The sequence below is a fragment of the Lipophrys pholis genome (genome assembly GCF_963383615.2).
Source record: "Lipophrys pholis genome assembly, chromosome: 11".
Taxonomy (NCBI): domain Eukaryota; kingdom Metazoa; phylum Chordata; class Actinopteri; order Blenniiformes; family Blenniidae; genus Lipophrys; species Lipophrys pholis.
In genome coordinates, this window is record NC_137631.1 from 2456034 (window position 1) to 2478194 (window position 22161).

The 22161-nt window shown below is 42.3% G+C and overlaps 1 protein-coding gene across 1 annotated transcript in view; it reads left to right on the top strand.

The window, feature by feature from the left end:
• LOC308116881 (alpha-1,3-mannosyl-glycoprotein 4-beta-N-acetylglucosaminyltransferase C-like) overlaps positions 1–20197 on the top strand; it is a 49982-nt gene extending 29785 nt beyond the window's left edge. Inside the window, exons 3-5 of the mRNA XM_080475343.1 lie at positions 16779–16924; positions 17018–17165; positions 18825–20197. Of these exons, the coding sequence (XP_080331469.1) occupies positions 16779–16924; positions 17018–17165; positions 18825–19993 (1463 nt within the window). The 3' untranslated portion in view covers positions 19994–20197. The remainder of the gene's footprint in view (positions 1–16778; positions 16925–17017; positions 17166–18824) is intronic.
• The last annotated feature ends 1964 nt before the right edge of the window (positions 20198–22161 follow it).

Below are 22161 nucleotides of genomic sequence, written 5' to 3' on the forward strand. Positions count from 1 at the left end.
AATACATGTGGACCACCTGGCAGCACTCAGGAAATGTGTTTACAGTAAGCACCCCCCCCCCCCCCCCCCGCCCCCCCCCCCCCCCCAGCCCCGTCAGCATCAAGTCCCGATCTGCTCCCGTTAGTTTGGGGCTGAAATATTTCCTTTCCGAGGCGTTTACCTGCTGCAGTATCCATCTTCATCTGACTGCTGCAGTAAATAGTTGTGATTTAACCTGAGATGAGCTCATAAAGGCTCTCCGCAAGGCTCATCCTCCCTGGTTCTCTTGTTTCTCTCTGCTCTGTCGTCACTCCTCTGTTCTTCCTTCCTTCCATTATTACCTTATGGCTCAGCTGAAAGCAAACGTTTTGCTGGCGTGTTCCCGTTTGGGGGGTTTCAGGTGATCCATTGCACCATGTAGATTTCAATACAGTCACATTTCCTCATTACCCACTCATATTTGACACCAGGAAGCATTTTATCTCTTAAACTTGCCAAAAGCCCGTTCCAGCGCCGGCTCGCTCCATCGTCCTCACCTGTGTGCCTGTCATATAAACAACCTTTTACTGTCTGTCACGTGGCACCAGTAAATTTGTGTGGAGCTGAAACCTTTACGAGAAACAGCGTCGTGAAGCCCGATAAAACGCAAACATACTGAATCTCCCTCTCACCAGCTCCTCCACTTTACAGTGGTCAACACGGGACTGGTACATTTGAATGGATTTCTGTTGACTCAGCCTTTAAAAGAACTATTGTCACTGTGATAATCATGTTTTCACGAGCGGCAGGCACCCAGCAATGATGGAGGGACTCTGCTCCTGTGTGCTACATCAACAACTATCAAGAGTAAAACCGTGGGAAAACTGTTTTTTAGAGGTTATGTTCAAAAGTATAAAGGAGATTGTTTTTGCGTTTGAGATTCTAAAAATGGATCTTAATTAAAACAATAAAAATAGTCATGATGTCACCTTGTCCATCTTACTCTAGTGATTTCTACTGAAGCCAACCGGCTGATCATGCAACTGTAAACCACGAGTTTTCAATCCAATCAATTTCATTTATAAAGCACCAATTGACCAACGCAGTCAAACCAAAGCACTTTTACATAGAAGTTGACAACATGGGCAAACGTTAGTGATGGTGCAAAGTGTCAGGCTCCATGTTGTATCTTAGCTAAGTCTCTCACGTGTCACTTCCTGTGTTGTTCTGTCATACCTCTTTGTCCGCGTCTAACGTCCACTTGTCCTTCCTGCCGCCGCCCCTTTGTACGTCTGATTTGTCTCAACGTGTTTCACTTGTGTCCTCCCACTCACATCGTGTATTCAAGCCTCCTTCCCTCCCTCCCCAGGGCCAGATCATCCATTGTACCCCAGTACCCCAGTGTCTGTTGAGATCCCACATCTCACTGTTTTCCATTCTGTTTCTCGTGTCTTTTGTTTTTGGAGTTGTTTTTTATTTTGACATAGGCTTGGATTACCCTTTTGGACTCTTGATTCCTAATATACACTGTTAAGGTTCTATATTCACCTCAGTCTGCTTTTGGGTTTTAGAACGAACACCCCCCCCCCCCCCCCCCCCCTTTTTTTTTTTTTTTTTTTTTACAGGAAGAAACCTTTACAGAACCAGGCTCAGAGGTGAAATCTCACTGATTTGCTCAAACAGGACAAAACAAACCAACAAATATCCCCCCAAAACCTAAAAAACTGCTTGGTAAAAGTATAAAGGTCTTGTGAAAAAATAATTAATTAAATGTAGAATTTTCCCTAATGCACTGTAACAATTCTGCACTCAAACTAATGGAACCATTTGTCCTTCTTGACAGGTTATTCTCATTTCAAATGAACCGGCAGTATTTTACGCGTGGACTGTGACGACTGAGACACTCTTCTCCGGTCCTCAGAGAGGTTTTTCTCCTCTGAGTGACAGGAGAGACCATCTGAAGGTTATCGTGAACGGTAAAACGTCCCGATGTGACTGTGAGCAGGGAACCTCACTCAGTGACCTTGTCCTGTATGAGGACGGCGCGAACGAAAGCGGCACGCCGGCCCATTTCTAACCAAGTGTCGAAGATGTCATGACAGGCTGCCAATATTCTTCCCAAATTAGCCCTGAACACGAAAAGCCTTCAGCCTCGTCTTCACTGCTTCTTCCACAGACAAGCTCTGATGTTAAAAACAGGAGAGTCGCTCGGTAGCTGCAGTTACACGGTTACTTTTTTTTGGTCAATCCGATTAAATTCTTTCCGATTAATGAATAACTGAATATTTGGAATATGGTGCCAGTTTTTTTAATGTGACCCGATAAATTTCAGTGGATCAATCCCATAATGCTTTGCACTGTGACGTTTGTGGTCTGTGACACGTGCACCGGCTTTACCCGGAAGTCACCTGGAGTTAACCAGACTTATCATGCTCGTGGCGCTTCTCTTTTCATCATTCCTGAAACTGCAACACCAACGAAAGCTCGTGAGGAAGTAGAGTCAGAAAGAGGCGAACGAGGGAAGCTTTCGTGCGCGACGTGGCACGGATTGTATCACGTTTAAAAAAAACAGCCAATTGTGAAACTGCGCGACTCGTAGCTGGTGAGTTGTCTGTATTTTCGGCACTTGTATTCGAATGCGTAGACTTTACCTGATTTTCTTTTTTTTTTTTTAACAAATTTGAAAACTACTTACACACAGACAACTTTTGCGGATGCAGGTTCACATTGACAAAATTCTTGTACACGTTGACAACTGTGACTTCAGACAGACAGATGGAGGTACACCTGTTCTAGTGGTGGAGCGGCTTTACAGACAAGAAGCTCGTCTTCCTTTCCAACGTCCTGCGGGACGCTGCGATAGTAACGCACATTGACTTGGAAAAGTTACTTTAATCTGATTACTGGTTTGGAAATAGGAACGTGTTAGATTACTTGTTGCTCCAAAAAAGTGGTCATATTAGAGTAATGTGTTTACTACTAAACCGGCATCACTGGTTGCCGATGGTTTCATTTAAACCATTATCTCCCGATGTAGAAATAATGTCTAAAAACGTTGTTCTGCCTGTGGCAGTGCTGTTAAACGCTGGCAACCTTTGCTTCTGCTCCATGTAAATCAATAAACAGGGTTCAGACAAGCCATGAATATTTCATCTTTATGATTAAATCGATGAGCGTTTCAGTGTTAGAGAACAAACCAACAGAATGCTCCTGAAGGAGCCGAGTGGATAAACAGGAGGAACTGTGTGATACTGAGCTGACATTTACTGCACAGTCACACCATGGAGCCGGGATTATATCTGACACGGTGCGATGTGTGGTTAACCTGTGAGGTGATTACTCTCTCCTGCAGGTCTCCTATAGACAGGACAACTATGGATCATTTCTGTCAGAATAAAACAAAAGCCTCAAGATCAGGGGTCCGCGATGCTTTGTGAAGTGAAACACCACGGAACTAAAGAAGGAAAAGCAGGAGGATCTCCTGATGGCGTTTATTGAATTGTGTTTTTAAATTTAATTTAATACGAACAATCAATAACAAACCAATTTATGGTGATTTGGTGTGTGTGTGTGTGTGTGTGTGTGTGTGTGTGTGTGTGTGTGTGTGTGTGTGTGTGTGTGTGTGTGTGTGTGTGTGTGTGTGTGTGTGTGTGTGTGTGTGTGTGTGTGTGTGTGTGTGTGTGTGTGTGTGTGTGTGCGTGTGTGTGTGCGTGTGTGTGTGATTAAATTACCTACATTGTCTGCATGCATTTATCAACTCACCATTTGGATAAATGATGATTTGTAGTCAAATATGTGGGATAGAAATGTTCTAAATTGTTCTGTAACATAAGACTGGTGTCGTGGCGGCTTCTCAACATGGAGACTTGGAGTCAACATGCATTTTGACAGTTTATTTTTCAGTTTTTCTTTCCTGTGTTGCCTGTTCAGGGGTCTCCCTTCCCCTCCTCTTTATGCCGCCCAGTATGCCACTCAGGGAGGGAGGTCATTAGTCCCTGATGGGACTCACGTGTCACTAAATAAGTCCGAGGAAACAGTGATCCACTCAAACTGTTACAAATTCCCTGTAAAGTGTGTTATGTCTTCAGTTGGAATAAGTGATTGCCAGTTAGGCATTATTTTTGGACAGCCCAGTCAGGCCGTGAGGTCTGAGTATCACTTCTGGGTGAGCAGTTTATTTTTTCAGTAATAAGATGGTAGTGGACCCCGCGTTACATATTAAATGCGTTCGTGAAGGAGTAAGTCATTAATAGTTCACCAAGCATGCCTACAAGTGTTTTATGGGATATTTAAGTGGGATATGTTTAGTTTATACGTTAGAAGGCGTGTATTTGGGAACAGCCCTGTGTATATTTAGCTCAGATCTAGATGATCTACACTCTGATCTACATTAGAGGGGATTTAATCCCAGTTTATGGAGCAATATTATCATTATTGGTTGCTTATTTGTATATTGCTTATTTGTTACAGAAAACCATACATCATTCACTCTACATTCATTCTACCTTCATCATTCTACATTAATTCTACCTTCATCATTCTGCATTCATCATTCTACATTCATTCTACATTCATCATTCTACATTCATTCTACCTTCATCATTCTACATTAATTCTACATTCATCATTCTACATTCATCATTCTACATTCATTATTCTACATTCATCATTCTACATTCATCATTCTACATTCATCATTCTACATTCATTCTACCTTCATCATTCTACATTAATTCTACCTTCATCATTCTACATTCATCATTCTACATTCATCAATCTACATTCATCATTCTACATTAATTCTACCTTCATCATTCTACATTAATTCTTATTTCATCATTCTACATTAACTCTACCTTCATCATTCTACCTTCATCATTCTACCTTAATCATTCTACATTCATCAGTCTACATTCATCCTACCTTCATCATTCTACATTCATCATTCTACATTCATCCTACCTTCATCATTCTACATTCATCATTCTACGTTCAGATCCACGTGCTGTACTGCCAACTATTCGACTCTACTAAAGCAGATAAAGCTCTTCCGGGTGTCCGTCTCTACACTCTGACCAGAGCAGTCGCTGTGGATAGAGTGGTCCCAGCACCATCAGCTACACCCGCATAATCAGCATTACAAATATTGTTGAAATATTTGCTTGTTCGCCGGGTCTACTAACAAGTTAAGCACAGGCATACAGTGCCCTCTAGTGGCAGCACAACATTTTTATTTGTCTTCAGTAAAATTCATTTACATTTCTTATATTGTGTTGCATCAAAGACACAAAAGCAGCTCCAGACCCATGTCTGACCTGTTCTGTGGCCTTGTGAAAGCTGCATTTCACATTTTTTCACACCAGAAACATGTGGTACCAATTCGGATATTTTCTACACTCGACTGTCTTGTCATCGACATGTGACGTACGCAGCGGCGGGGGAAGCGACTCCACCAAAATGTTAAAAGCTGTGCTCTCTTTTTTCCTCAATCTCCTTCTTCTTTCCAGCGTCCTTTTGTCTAGATCTTCTCTCGCATTTCACAACCACTTGATAATGGATGGTGTGCTGATCTGTGTTGCCAGATATTTCGGGTCTCCCCCAATTGGGGAGCTGAATTATCCTACCTTTTAACTTTGTTCATTTCTTGCAATTGTGTGCTTATGGTGTTCTTTATTACACATATAATTGTTTTACGGTTTTAACATGACTCCTACACAGGCTGAGATTCGGGCTGGTTTTTATTGAGGTGTGGGTTTTATGTTGTTTGGGCTGGAAACCCTTAGTCACATCTGGCAACCCTGCGGCTGACAGGCAGTGCCATCCATGTTTTACCTAACCAGTGTGCTCTTTGCGCTCTGCGGTCCGAAAACGTCAGGTCTGATCACATCCACACGGTAGTTTGATAGTACGGAAGAGTATTAGGGCCACTGGAGAAAAACAAAAATTCGGAGGCTGAAAAAGAAAAAACCTTAATGCACTTAAGAAAAAGTCAAAAATCAAAGTCGAGATTTTTTTTTTTCACGGTGGAAAAACAAGTTTTTTTAAAAAGTCCGTCCATCCAAACGCCAGCGGTGTGACTGGTTCTACACAATGCAGGAGGTTTAATGAAGCGATGAAAAGACGCTTCAGGACAGAATCCAGCTCATGACACAGTCAGTCATCAGTACCAGGACCAGAAGAGACGGAGCAGCCTGCTGAATTGTTTCCTCGTGGAACTTCGTCGAGTACGAAGGACAAAGACACGGATCTCGGGCTGCTTATTTAAATGTTCTTATTAATCAAGGAAATCCTGTGTAAAATCACACGTCCATAAGCAGTAAGCAACCCGATATAATCCCAATTCAGAGATATAATGTGATTTCACATCTACGGGCAAATAATGAGGGACGGACAGATGTGATGCCAACAAACTTGCAAAGTTCCCTCACACCTACACTTTCAAAATTTCACCCTTGGTAAGCATGCAGTTTTGTGGGAAAGCCCAATCTACAGAAAAGGTTTTGCCAGAGGACCTTGCCCACCGTTGAGGCTTTTAGATCCTTGGTGGGGTAGGCCTGTGCATAACGAGAGAAGTGATCAGTCACAACAAGCACATTTTCTATGCCACCCCTGGACCTCTCAAGGGTCAAAACATCTACACAAACAAGCCCCACTGGTGTGGCGCTGTGGATACCAACCAAGGGGGCCTTGAGATCTGCAGTGGTGTCTTCCTCGTACAGCATCTCTCGCACTGCTCACATCTTAAGTTCTTGGAATACACCTGGCCAGTAAAATCATTCTCTTATCGTCTGCAAAGTCCTCTCAAATCCCAAGTGCCCTGAGTCCTCATGAAGGGCTCGCTCGGCTGCTGTGCGGAGACTTTCTGCCCTCTCTGGCAGTCTTTAACCTGACGGTACATGATTCCATCTCTTATCGTTCACTTCCTCCACTATGAGAAGGCACACTTGCCGACCACCGCTGATCCTTTCATTGCGGTTTGGTTTTTGGTTACGGCTCTTGTAGTGGCGGACTGGAGTAATGACAAGGTCTGTTCTCTGCGCTGCTCGAATCTTGTGTTGTCAAAGCAGGTAGATTCAGTCCCCACAGCCCCATAGAGCTCACCTGACACAGGAGGCGGGTCAAGCATTAGCCCCACGGATGTAAGATCATTCATAACTGGGAGGTTGTTGAATACCGTCTCAGCTTGAGGCTCCATTTGCTCACTGGATTTCACCCATTGAGGGCACGACTGGAGAACCTGGGATACATCTTGGCTGGACAGACGGGAGAGAGCATCAGCATTTGAGTTACGTTGACCCTGTCTGTACTGGATGTCAAAATCAAATGTTCTTTTGAAATGAGCAGCGCAAGAGTGACACCCACTGGCACATCTGCCTTACGTAACCAACAAATGCGTAAATGAAGAAAGATTTATCTTTGCCACTGATTTTAAATTTGACTCCGGAGGTCGGGCACAGGGGCGACCCTGATGCCACAGAACCCCCTCAGAGTGGGGATGGGGTGAGCCACAGATCGTTATACCATATATTGCAGGTTTACATTGTGCATGCTGCCTGTAGGGGCAGCAGCCCCTAAATGCTCATCACTGGTGACATTCGACCGAGGGTTTACAGCCGGGGCAAAGTATGAGAAATCAAGATGGCTTCCCGCAAGACAGAGAAATGGGAATGTGAGAGCACACAGGTGTCTTTGCAACGGCACAATCTCAACATTGTGTGGAAACAGCAGGCATGCACACACACACACACACACACACACACACACACTCTATCTTATTTAGTGAAAATGTTGAATGCAGTTTCCATTGATTTGATAGCTGGAAAGTCTAGAGGGGGAGTTTTTGAAGGATCTAGAGTCAGGAGAGCGCTGAGTGGAGTGAGAGAGTAGAGCAGAAGAGGGTGGCGTCAGTGGCGAGGACGCCTTGTCGTTTGGTTCCGGCGTAGTCACGGCCGACAGGAATCTTGTTTCTTTTAACAAAGTATCTGCAGTTTGGGTTCAATTCCTGCTCCTTCTTACAGCTACAACACCGATGCAGCAGAGCATCAGCGTGGAAAGAAGCTAAGCTAACAGCACCTAGCGGATATGAGTCTTTGTATCAGCACAATGCTAACATGTTGCCACCAGTTAATGCTGAACATTTAGCCTCCAGCTAAGACTAAACATGTAGCCTCCAGCTAATACTAAACATGTAGCCTCCAGCTAATACTAAACATGTAGCCTCCAGCTAATACTAAACATGTAGCCTCCAGCTAATACTAAACATCTAGCCTCCAGCTAATACTAAACATGTAGCCTCCAGCTAATACTAAACATGTAGCCTCCAGCTAATACTAAACATCTAGCCTCCAGCTAATACTAAACATGTAGCCTCCAGCTAATACTAAACATGTAGCCTCCAGCTAATACTAAACATGTAGCCTCCAGCTAAGACTAAATGTGTTGTCATTTAACGATCACTAACCATGTAGCCACCAGCTAACGCTAAACGTATCACCACCAACTAACCCGAGCCACTAAACTAAACACTCGGTAATCTGGGATCAGCTCCAGCGCCCCTGAACGGGATAAGCGTTATAGAAGATTTAATGGATCATGTGAATAAAATAAGCTAAACGTATTACCGCTGTTAGATTTAAAAAAGGCACAATTGTTCACATTGAAATTTTTGGGAAACTAAATATGGAAAGAGTTTTTTTGAGGTAAATATCTGTGAGTCTATTTATTGATCAACCAAAGTCAGTTTGAATTTAAAAAATGTCCCCTCTTGTATGAAACACTATGCAATTCAAATGTGATCAATTTTGAGTAATGATCAAGCTTATACTTAAGTCATTAAAGTTTTTGATATTCATATCACTAGTAAATCTTCTTGTTGCTTTTTTTGTAGTTAAAAAAAAAAAAACTTTCACTTTCCAAGCAATTCAAATTCAAAACATGACAAACTCTACACAATTCCACATTTTAAAGAAATATTTTGTTGAACAGATTTTAGATGAAAACCAAAAACAGTGTCCTAAACCGTTTGAAGTGAAGTGACACTGTGACATGAGCCTTCAAATATCTATTCATCCATCTTCCATCTTCTACACCTCCATGAGTCCACAGCGACTCTGGTCTCTCAAAAAACAGTGAGGTTAAAACCTTATTTATGAGTGGACAAGTAAGAAAACCATCAAAAAATAACATACATGAGACTATTTCATTCAAAGACGCCTGAAGAATATCATGTCTTTCATTTAAAGGTTTTTTTTGGGTTTTTTTTAGTCATTGTGATGCTTTTTAAGTAGTGTGTTAAGGAACAAGATCATATTCAGATACCTTTTATGCCGAGCTTTTCCATTTTGCTCACATATCCTCCAAAGAACTGTACAGATACTGTGTTTGAAAGGAGTTTGAAGTCTGCCTGATTTGTAGTGAAATAGTCTAAAAGATGCGGAACAATGAGAGCTGTTATTTAAAGCACTAGATCAGGAAGAGGAACATCCCACTGAAGCTGCTCTGGGAGCTGCATTATCTCTGCAGGCTCACCAACAAACCCATGCACACATATTCCTATGCCTTTTTAATCAGGCTTTCTGTGCGCTCCCCCTCTCCCCACCCCTTCCATGTATTACAGCAGTAAAGAGTGTAACGGCTGGAGCTTCCACCTTGATGAATAAGTAAACACATCGACCCCAACACTGATGCAGCCGGTAAAATTCCTCCGCTGGAAGCTTTTTTTCTGGAACAGATTCTGTTTACGGAGCCGCTGGCTGAACTCCATTAACATTTTCCTTTGAGTCCAGATATTTTTAATCTGGCCACAATATTACATTTCAGGGCCTCAATCACACTCGCGGCGACACTTATTACAGCTCATGAACAGAAAATAAATAAATAAATAAATAAATACATCTAAACTGCTCTTGATTTGTGGTCTTTTACAGACTTTAGTTTGTTTTCTCATTGAAGTGTGACATAAATGGATTTCCCTTATATAGGGCTTTTCAACCGCTTGAGCAGTCCCAAAGCCCTTTAGAGAGTAAGTGACATTCACCCATTCACACACACATTCACACACCAATGGCAGTGGCCGCCGTGCAAGGCGCTCAGCAATCTGGGATTCAGTGTGTCGCTCAAGGACTCATGTGAACAGGTGGAGACGGGAATCGAACCTGCTCTGCTAACCGAGCCACAGACGACTCCTTTCAAAACATGAAGTCGGCCTCCAGCAGGAGAAATGAGCCAACAAAGTTAAATGAATTAATAAATGAATAATTTACTCACAAAAGGTTAGGGATATTTCACTTTGGGTGACAATTTTGTAAAACATAAAAAGTTCATGTGACAGTGATAATATATCATGAAAGTCGGACATTTAAGTAGAACCATCAATACTGATTTCATCATCTCTAACAAGTTATTGAAACAAAAGTCAACAACAGTAAAGATATACCACAAGAAAATGTTAAATAAGTGAATAAACTTTCATCAGAGAACCACACTGAGGCCCACTGGTCCCTGGTCCATGAAGACCATGGGTCCGGTGCCTGGTGGTGTGGTCTGGTACCTTGCAGGTGGTCTTGCACCGGACCACGCTGATAGGAAGAGTTTCCAATGGTCTGAGGTGACACTTGGTGCCTCTCGCCTCCTTAAATGTTCCTGGAGTTAAGTGACACTCATCATCTGGTTCCACACGGTTCACCATGAAGCGGCCATCAGTGTGAGGGGGTGGACAAAGTCTCTCTGTGACTCTTCCAGTCTCTCTGTGTCTCAGTTCACCCTGCCGATGACACCGGGAGCTCAGTGGACCCTTCGTCTGAGAACTTCCTGTTTGAAGTTTCCATGTCGAGGTTCTGTTGATCAGTTGTTGGCTGTGGTCTTGATCTCATGATGTCAAAATGTGAACAGCATGATGAGGAGGACTGTTTCTGTACCAAGTCTAACTGAACCAGGACATTTATTGGATCCATCATGGGTCAAACACCTGTTGTGATTTAAGCTCCTATTCTATTCAGATTTGATCTTGTTATTTCATCAGATGACTCTCGGAGAGATAAAATCTGTAAATATTCTTTGGTATCACATTTTTACTGAATAATCAGCTATGCCAGCAAATATTGATTGGAAAATACCAAAACGTTTATCTTGTGCTTAGAGACTGTTCCTCAGCTTGCTTTTATGAGTTGTCCTTAATAGAAGATATTTTCCATTAGTATGAATAGGATTTAGTAAATATTCCAGCTATTGAATACACATTGTTTGGGAACCAAGCAGCTGGATAAACTCATGGTGTGTACATAAAGCTTCACAAAAAACAGAAGTATTTTCATTTTGTATTTTTAAATACAAATTTGTGTCCGTTAAATAAGCATTATTATTGGTTGTTGGCCCCAATTCCTTATTGAAGAGTTATTTTTGTAAGTACTTACAGGTACAAGATCCATTTAAAGGGTCAGAGAATCCTTAAAATTTTTCTTTCTATTGGAAAAGTGTCCAAAGACACGATTTACTCTATCACAGTTTTGTTTTTCTTTTCTATTTTTCAGAGAAGCTTGAATTTTTCATCATCCGGACACTCGACAAACTCCCCCATAAATGTGAGGCTGCACACTTCCATCTCATTCCCATTTATTGAGAGATTAAGGTCCCGTTGACACGACAACGAAGACGAGTGTATCCGCAAAACTTTCTTCACTTTTTGGGGGGGGTCCGTTTACACGGCACCAGTGTTCAGATCCACTGCATCCATGAAGTTTTAATCTCGGCTCCCAAGGTGGAAAGATTCTTTCACGGTCGCTGTTCCCTCCTGCAGAGACTGATGGAGGCTATGAGCGCTCTTACTGAGCATGAGCATCTCTCTCCCCCTCCCTCCCCTTCCTCCTGCTCATGCACTTGTAAACAAACATGGCCGACCCGTAGTGGGATTCTAGTTTTATCGTCCAGATCAGTAGTTTAATAGTTGACACTCACCCTGATAGCATCCGATGCGTCATCAGTCCTTACAGATGTCGGGTTCTCTCCATTTTCTGCATGTTTGTAGTGTTTTGTTCTCTGCTCACGTCTTTGTGGTTTCATTACAAAACCAAGCAACAGCGCCCTCCCGTGGCCCGGCATACTAAATCCTTTTTTTTAACGGATTAGGTGTAACGGGGCCTAAAGAAATGAAGTATTGAGTCCGATCTTTCCCCAGTATGTTACACCAGCACTTTACATCCCATGATAGCGAGCGAACAGAAAGCACTGATTGAAGGTTAAAGAACAGCTGTGAATATTCATCACATCTCACGTCCAGTCAGAAACGTTAATACATCCTGACACATTCAAATACAGTGAAAAACACAAGAAAAGCAGTGGAATTCAGCGGGTGACGTTTGATCAGCAGCTCACACACACACACACACACACACACACACACACACACACACACACACACACACACACACACACACACACACACACACACACACACACACACACACACACACACACACACACACACACACACACAGTTGTCCAACACTGGAGCTGATTAAAATGGTATCTCTTACCAGACACCGAGTGGCCCTTTGTACAACATTCATTTAATTTTTCCTGAAAGTATTTTCTCTACGTGACTACTCTGTATCACATATGGATTTGTGGTGACAGTAACAGACTCTCACCTTCATTTTACTGGAAGCTTCTTTGGGAAATGAGCCAGAAATGAAGCTTTGCTGGAGTTCTGCCTGAATTCTAATTTCTCTTTTCCCACAGTGAAAAAAAAAGAAAGAACAGACTCAATGTGTTCTACTGATCACTGAATGAAAAGAGCTTTCACACTGTTGGCCTTCTGTCATCCATATTTCTGCTTGGGGGCATTGATCTATAAAGTGGCTATTTGAAATAAGTTCACGCTTGCTCACTTCAGCTGGATGTTCTGATCACATCACACCAGCTTGGAGAGTCGCCTCCAACAAACATCAGTGCAACAACAGTCTCTAAAAGTCACGACTGTTGTGACTGGGTGGATTATCAGTGTTTTTTACATGCAGGATTTTACACTCATTTTACACATACACACTTTATTTCTCAGTTAGTCCATCGCAGTGAAATGGTGAAGAAAAACCGGTGAATTACAATAACTCCAGTATGTTTTAAATTGTTGAGAGCAGAGAGGTGTGAGTACATGCTGGAAAGGTTTTGGACCCCCAGCTCTGAGCCCCCAGATTTGAGCGCCAAACTCTGAACCCCCAGCACTGGACCCCTGCTTTGGACCCTTGTTTTGGACCTCAGCTTTGAACTGCAAGCTCTGGACCCCCAGCTTCAGACTCCAGGTTTGGACCCCAGCTTTTAGCCCCCAGCTCTAGACCTCCAGCTTTGGACCCCAGCTTTATTTCGTTTCATTTATTTGTTTATTTGGACAGTACAATGCATATTCATGAACAAGCCATCTCTTCATGGGGTTACTGTAAATACGCCGGATTTAGCACAATGCTAATTTCCATCCGTTGTCCCACATGAAACACCATACAAGGTTACAAACATAGAAAAACAATAAAAACATAGAAAAAAACCACTATGGTAAAACAAAGTTGATAAAATAATTCTTCCTAAAAACCTACCATAAAGTTTAAAATATTAAAGTGCTTACTCAGTAGTCTGACATGGGGAAAGTGCCATTTTAATATCTATCTATCTATCTATCTATCTATCTATCTATCTATCTATCTATCTATCTATCTATCTATCTATCTATCTATCTATCTATCTATCTATATCTATATCTATATCTATATCTATATATATATATTAAAATGGCACTTTCCCCATGTCAGACTACTGAGTAAGCACTTTAATATTATAGATATATAGATATATATACATCTATATATCTATATCTATATCTATATCTATATCTATATACATCTATATATCTATATAGATAGCTAGATATATATATAGATATATATCATAGTGCATAATTGTGTTATCGGTCGCAAGTTTGGTATCGTTTCCACATATTCAGCCATATCGTTTCCTGTTTGTTTTTTTTAAACCGACAGAGGTGGAGCTTTCTCAGATAACGAGAGAGATACTATTCCAGTTTCTGCAACCTTTAACAGATAAGGCATTCTGTGCGAAGGACGACTTTCTAAATTTAATTTCACAATCACCCCTGGTGGTTGACCAGACCTATTACTAAGACTATTTCTTTATTTGATAAAATCAGGCACTTTAAATAATTAAAAATTCTCAAAGCCGAGAACTTCTTTTAAATTGCACGATGATGTGATCCCTGTGGCTTTCTGTCAAATACCTTGATGGCTTTTTTATCGAGCTGTTCAACCGGTTGTAGGGCAGTGACACTAGCAAACGACCAGGCTGTGAAGCAGTACTTCATGTGAGAGTGGATCATGCAGTGGAGGTAAGATTTAACACCTTCAGTTGTAATGAAGGGCCAGACTCGTTTAAAATGTTGTAAATTGAATTGGATTATTCTGGTCACCTGTTTGAAGTGTTTTTTAAAATTGAGGTTGGAGTCCAACAGGTACTTAAAATGAGCTATCATCTCCAATTCTTCTCCGTTTAAGAACACAGAGCACCTGCTTTGTGTCGTTGGTCGCTTGGTGAGCCTCCCGATTTTTCTGTAATATTCTTCACAGGTATTGTGGTTAACGTCATACAAACAGTTTTTTTTTTTTTTTTTTTTGGTGTTGAGCATGAGACAGTTCAATTTTAGCCAATCATGAATTTTGGACAAGGCCTTTGAGAGATTTGCGGGAATGGTCACTGCTTCCTTTCCCTCAGTGAAGATCACTGCATCATCTGCATACATCAGCACATTTAGTCCGACACAAATATTTGGGAGGTCATTAATATATAATGAAAATAAAATGTGAAGTAGGATAGACCCCTCAGGTATTCCAGTATGACAGCAGAGATAGGAAGATTTGACACCATCCATGGACACACATTGTGTTCTGTGAGACAGGTAGGATTCTAACCATTGAAGGGCATCTGCAGAGAAATGTGTCATCTTTGTTTTAGGATTTGATGGTTTACGGTGTCAAACACTTTCCTAAGATCTAAAAATACGGCTCCTACAAAGGGGTCCTTGTCCGGTAAAGTCTTAACCTTTTCAGTCCAAATAGGTTTAGTCCCCCAGCATTGGACCCCAGCTTTGAACCCTGCAGTGGAATTCCAATTCACAGCAGCTTCTGATGTTTGACGTGTCTGTCTGTTGGAGCAGAAATGTCTTGTTCAATTCTGGCAGGCAGAGCCAACAGATGTACTCTTATTCTTTTATTTCCTGTGTTGGATTTCTTTGGACAGCTCAGCTGTGCTGTTGGTGTTTCAGGGAACAGAATGAGGTCTGGTGATGGAGAAAGATTTACACTCAGTCAGGTAGAAGACATCAGAGTGTTGATTTGTGAGCAAGAATTCACATCAACATAAACCTCTTTAACACACATCAACAAACAACCAATAACACCATCATAATTTGAAAAAGAAGAGATCCACTCCTCGGCACCATCATAGACAACACAGTGCGAACAATTAATAATACAGTTTATACACATTAGTCCTTCCCTTAAGACAGAAGCAACCACACAGCCCTGGGATCAGCCTCCTGTGTTGTATTCACCTGTTGCTGCTCCTCAGCCATCCGACTCTTTTTTACAGCCCGTCCTCCCTGCACTTAGTAAGCACCATTATTTTGTACTGTTTCTTTAAAACTGCTTCATACTTGGACGCTGCCTGAACTCCACCTTCAAACTGTTCCACTTTATCACTCAACACATAGAAAGACAAAATTACTTCAGGGTTGTGCAAAAACGTCCATGTTTTCACTTTAAACCCCCTCTTCAGTTATAACCCCCCATCTCTGCGAAAAAAATGAGTTTTGAATATTTGTAGGAAGTTGGATGTTTATTACGTTATATATTATTTGTGTAACCCTGTCACCATAGGCTCGTAATAAGAGGAAATCTTTGACTGAATTGATAAAGTAATTACTCCTTTGAATAAACACAATTAACTCAATGTGAAGGAACTTGTCTAGGGAAACACATGATTCTCTCTTACAATATACTGATCTTGAGGCTACCAGGGTCATTCAAATTATACTCACACTTGTGAGTGAATATAGGAGAAAACAGAAATAATACCACAACCAATGAAGAAAATCCAATTCTATTAAAAACAAAAACAATGATTTGAATAAACACTTTCAATGAACCAAGAACAAATAAGTCGAAATAAAATACACCATATCAGAAATGAGTCTGTGTCAACCTGAGTGCACTCTCTACTACTTTATTGTTCATTGGTGAACCTTTTTGTTGGAGACAAACATTCCTCATGGATGGATGGATGGATGATGGATGGATGGATGATGGATGGATGGATGATAGATGATGGATGGATGATGGATGGATGGATTAGGGATGATGGATGCTGGATTATGGATATTGGATGGATGATGGTTGATGGACAGACGGATGGACAGATGGATGGATGGATGATGGATGGATGGATGATGGATGGATGGATGATAGATGATGGATGGATGATGGATGGATGGATTAGGGATGATGGATGCTGGATTATGGATATTGGATGGATGATGGTTGATGGACAGACGGATGGACAGATGGATGGATGGATGGATGGATGGATGGATGGATGGACAGATGGATGTATGGATGGATGGATGTATGGACGGATGGATGGATGGATGGATGGATGGACAGATGGATGTATGGATGGATGGATGGATGGATGGACAGACGGATGGATGGACAGACGGATGTATGGATGACGAGCTCCTGTGATGTTTTCCTGTATTTGATCTGCAGCAGTGACCGTCGCCGTCATGAGGCTGATGTGGAAGTCGGTGGATAAGATGAGGTGCTTCAGGAAGCGCTCCATACTCCCCTTCCTTGGATTTCTCCTCACCTCTCTGCTCTTTTTCAACCTTTACATCGATGATGGATTCGTGCTGGTGAGTTTGTGACCACAAAATGGGAAAACACAACAATTTCAAGTCTGATTTTGATTTATTGCTTTTTTTTCCTCTTTATCTGTGTGATTTTAGGAGGCTGAAAAAAGACAGCTGGGAGATGGCTTGACGCACCCTCCGAACTCTGAAAGATATGTCCACACATTCAGAGACTTATCCAACTTCTCTGGAACCATTAATGTGACATATCGCTACCTCGCAGGAATTCCTTTATCGCGAAAAAGTATGTTTCAATCCAGCAAAACCCGACAATTTAAACTCATTTTTATCTCTCAATAAACAAATGTTCATATTGTAAATGTGGCTTCAAGTTTGATTCTGCTTATAACAACTCTGACACGATAAGCTACATTCTTTTACTTTTTGCATAATTTACATGAATTTAGAAGAATCGTACATTAAATGTATTAACAGATTTAAAATGATTTAAATGTCTGTGTGTGTCTTCTGTCCTCGCAGACACACACACAGTATGTACAATCATGTCTAATCATTTGCAGGCTTCTTAAAATCGCTTGTCACATAATTAAGTATCAGCAATCACAGACACCTCCTTGGATCTTCCCAAGAATGATGCAAAGTTAACCGTAAAGTTTAAAGTCATATCATCTGGGAATTGTGCAGCTGAAGCTGTCAAAAGTCATGTGTTCATGTCGAGACAGAGATTGAAGAAACTCAACACATATGGGCTCGAAAAGATGTTTGCTCTCCAAATAGTACTGGATGGAAGAATGAGTATTAGTCCGGGGGGAAATGTTTCAGGAGAAAGATTGTGGGTGGATTTGAATCCAGCAGTACTGTTTCAAAAAGTCTTGAAATAATCAGCAGATTAAGAAAAAACTGCTGTGAGGAAAGTTACAGAAGTCATCCCATATAGCCCATTGGACCATGTCTTCACTGAGTTCATGTTGGAGCTTCCAAGAAAAGTATTCAGAGTATTCCTCTGAATCCTTTACAGGAGCAGCGAGTTACTTTTGTACCTCTTATAAAGGTCACAGACTGACTGTCGTCACACTGTTACACAGACATTGCTCTGATTTCACATGATCAAGTAGTTCCTTTTCTAAAAAAAAGATTTAGAGTCAAACGGTTTGGTTTCCAGTGAATTTATTGTTTCTAATTGATTTGTTTTTATAATACAATATGATATGATAAGATAAGATACGATACGATACAATACGATACAATGCGATGCGATGCAGTACGGTACGGTACGGTACGGTACTTTGCGGTGCGATACGATACGATATGATAAGATAAGATACCAGACCATACCATACCATACCATACCATACCATACCATACGATATGATACGGTATGGTACGGTACGATATGGTATGATACGGTACAGTACAATACGATACGATACGATACAGTATGGTACAGTACGATACGATACGATACGGTATGGTACGATACGGTACGGTACGGTAAGATGCGATACGGTGCGGTATGGTACTGTACGATACGGTACGACACGGTACGGCACGGCGCGATACGATACGATACGGTACGGTACGGTACGGTACGATACGGCACGGTACGGCGCGATACGACACGATACGGTACGATACGGTACGGTACGGCACGGCACGGTACGGTACGGTACGATACGATACGGTGCGGTAAGATACGATACGGTACGGTACGATACGATACGGTACGGTAAGATGCGATACGGTGCGGTATGGTACGGGACGATATGGTACGGCACGGCGCGATACGATACGATACGATACGATACGATACGGTACGGTACGGCACGGTACGGTACGGTACGGCACGGTACGGTACGATACGATATGTTTATTTAATTTTGGCTGTAAATTCTGAATTTGTCCATCGAGAGAACAACTTTTGTTTTCTTTTCATTTCTTGCAGAGTATCTCACCATAGGCTTGTCGTCTATCAAGCGGAAAAAAGGAAACTACCTCCTGGAAACGATCAAATCCATCTTTGATCAGTCCAGCTACGAGGAATTGAAAGAGATCGTGGTTGTGGTCCACCTGGCAGACTTTGACCTGGTCTGGTGCGAGACGCTCGTCCAGGAAATCAGTAGGAAGTTTGCCCATCACATCATAGCCGGACGCCTCCTGGTCATCCAGGCCCCAGAGGACGTTTATCCATCTCTGGATGGGCTGAAGAGAAACTACAACGACCCGGAGGACCGGGTCCGGTTCCGCTCCAAACAGAATGTGGACTACGCTTTCCTCCTCAACTTCTGTACAAACCTGTCTCACTTCTACATGATGCTGGAGGACGACGTGCGCTGCTCCAGGAACTTCCTGACGGCGCTGAAGAAGGTGATCACCTCCAAGGAAGGTTCCTACTGGGTGATGCTGGAGTTCTCCAAGCTGGGCTACATCGGGAAGCTGTACCACTCCAAAGACCTGCTGCGCCTGGCTCATTTCCTGCTCATGTTCTACCAGGAAATGCCGTGCGACTGGCTCCTCATATACTTCAGAGGTTTGCTGGCCCAGAAGGATGTGATCCGCTTCAAGCCCTCGCTGTTCCAGCACATAGGCTACTTCTCCTCGTATAAAGGGGCAGAGAACAAACTGAAGGACGACGACTTCGAGGAAGACTCCATCGACATTCCCGACAACCCTCCTGCCAGCCTTTACACCAACATCAACGTTTTCGAAAACTACGACGCCACCAAGTCTTACAGTAGCATCGTTGATGAGTACTTCTGGGGGAAACCTCCGTGCACCGGAGACTTCTTCCTCATCATCTTCAACAAATCAACAAGAGTCAGCAGGATTAAAATAGTGACGGGCACCGAGGACCGACACAACGACATTCTTCACCACGGAGCCTTGGAGGTGGGCCAAAGGGCTGTGGAAACCAAGCAGGGGCGACAGTGCAGCTCCTACATAACACTGGGGGAGTTTAAGCTGGGGAAAATCGAAGTGAGCAACGTGGACCACAAGATTGGCTTTGACATTGAGTGTGTGCGAATAGTGATCACCGCTGGCCAGAAAGAGTGGCTTATCATCAGAACTATCAGTTTATGGACCACACAGCCTGTCAGTCAGTTACAACAGTAAAAAAAGGGGCGGATCTAAACTTCATTTATGGACTCCTGCTCTTGATTAAATCACAATCAATCCATATTTTCTTGGGTTGGTGAGAGATCTGGTGTATATTTTCATTGTCGTGTGTTAAAAGGACCAATGTGTACTGTAAAGAAACTTTATACTTGCACTCATTTTCAGAAATTGTGTATAATAAAAAATCTCTCTCTCTCTCTCTCTAGTCTGCTGAGCTCATTTCTTAACATTTTGGCTCGAGACAAAGTCGCCAACTGGAATTAAAAAGTGATTTTGGAAATCCCAATCCCAAATTCATTCAATGAAAATGTTTTACAAGCAATAAGAGTCCATTTATTCACATTTTGCTCCACTTACACAGCTGACAAAGTCCTTGACGGGGATCTTATCTCTCCAACGGGTCCTGGGTCCAGTACACTTCTGATAGGAGGCATCCTCCTCACATGCCTGAACCACACCACTGCTTTCAGTGAGGATTGGTCGCAGCTCTACTTTCAGTTCCTATCAGATGTCTCAATCTTTCTCTCTGCCATGAAGAGTAAGACCTGCCATCATGGGAAATGCAATCTCTCCATCGCAGTTATGACATGCGGCTGGAGGTGAAGATATAAAACAACCTTCCATCAGTCTGTCAGAGCAGCTGCTTCTGAACATGGCAGAAAGAGGGAATAGAAACACAGTAATGCTGCTAATATAAACTCTATTCACAATGCAAAAGTTTAAATTCTATTGAATGATTTTTATTCGCCTCGAAAATTCCTCCTCACATTCCTTCATGCAAACATAGCACAGTCCCCTTGGCTCTGAGTTGGACCTATTTGTGTGCGGTGTCCTCTGCTGCCACCTACTGGTATTCTTTAGAATCAATCCCATCCAACTTGGGCAGAGTCGATAACATCCATGGTTCATTCAGACACAGATTTATATCCAGATGCGGGGAGAACATACAGACACAAAACACCAACATAACGCATCTGAATGTGACGTCAACAATGTTAGGAATGTGCCACAAATGAAGGCAAAATTATATTCGTAACGATTCATGCCTATGTGTAAAAGCAGCATAAGATGGCACGTCCATCTCCTACACCTTCTCTGCCTGCCCCACCTTCTCCAGTGGTACAAATTATATCAGTCTTATCGATTGGAATTTTGTCAAAGTAAGACTTTTTTTTCAAAAGGGGTCCAACCTGGTACTAGCAAGGTGTACCTAATAAAGTGGCCGGTGAGTGTAATTAACTCACAATGTTATAAACGGCCATGTATTAGTATTCATTTTTATCTAATATTTTCATTACTTTATTTTTCAAATGTAAAATTAAATTAAAACAGTCTTGTTTTCATTTTCACTGGTGAGCACGATTGTTTTAATTACTGAGTTCCTGTGAGATTATTTCCTTGTGGATCAATACTTTTGTGTGAGTCTAGGTGCAAGTATACAGTATATGTAGCCGTCGTTGATTTGATCTCTAGATGGTCTAGATCTACACACTGGTGCTGCAACACGTCCTGCAATTGTTGTAATAGTTATATTTGATCTTATATGACAAATTTATGCAAATTTACCATCTTAGATATTTACCTGTGGGTGGATGAGCCACATGATGGTGGTCTGCAGTAGCAGCTTCAGCCTGGAGAGCTGTGAGAGGACAAGCTGCCGTTTCTGAGCCAGAGACAGAATCCCTCCGAGGTGGTGCAATAAAGTCATTCCAGGGAAAGAGAGATGGAACAGTTCCGCTTTTAAGGCGACTGGTGGTGGATCCGCTGACAGAATCCCCCTGGGTGAAGTGCCGGCTGCATACAAACGTGCTCCCTGGCTTTAAGCAGAATTCCAGACCCTCATCTCTTCTGACAGCCTGGATCCGCGGCCTCCTTTAGCCCGGGTCCGTAGGAAAAGCGTGGTAAGAGAGGTATGGCTGTTTTCTTGCCCCACTAGAGCAACCGGGGACACAACAAAAACAAATGTGTGGAGACTTGAGCCATAATCGTCACTGTCCAACGCTAAAGCGAGAGCCACCGGAAGTAGATGAGCTCCACATCCGGTTTAAAACGTGGAAGTGGGAAAAAGATTATTATATGTCTGTGAGCACAAAGCCTGATAAGGAGCCACTCATTGCAACCAGCCGTGTTGAAGCAGGGAGACGTGGACAGCATGCAGGACTGCC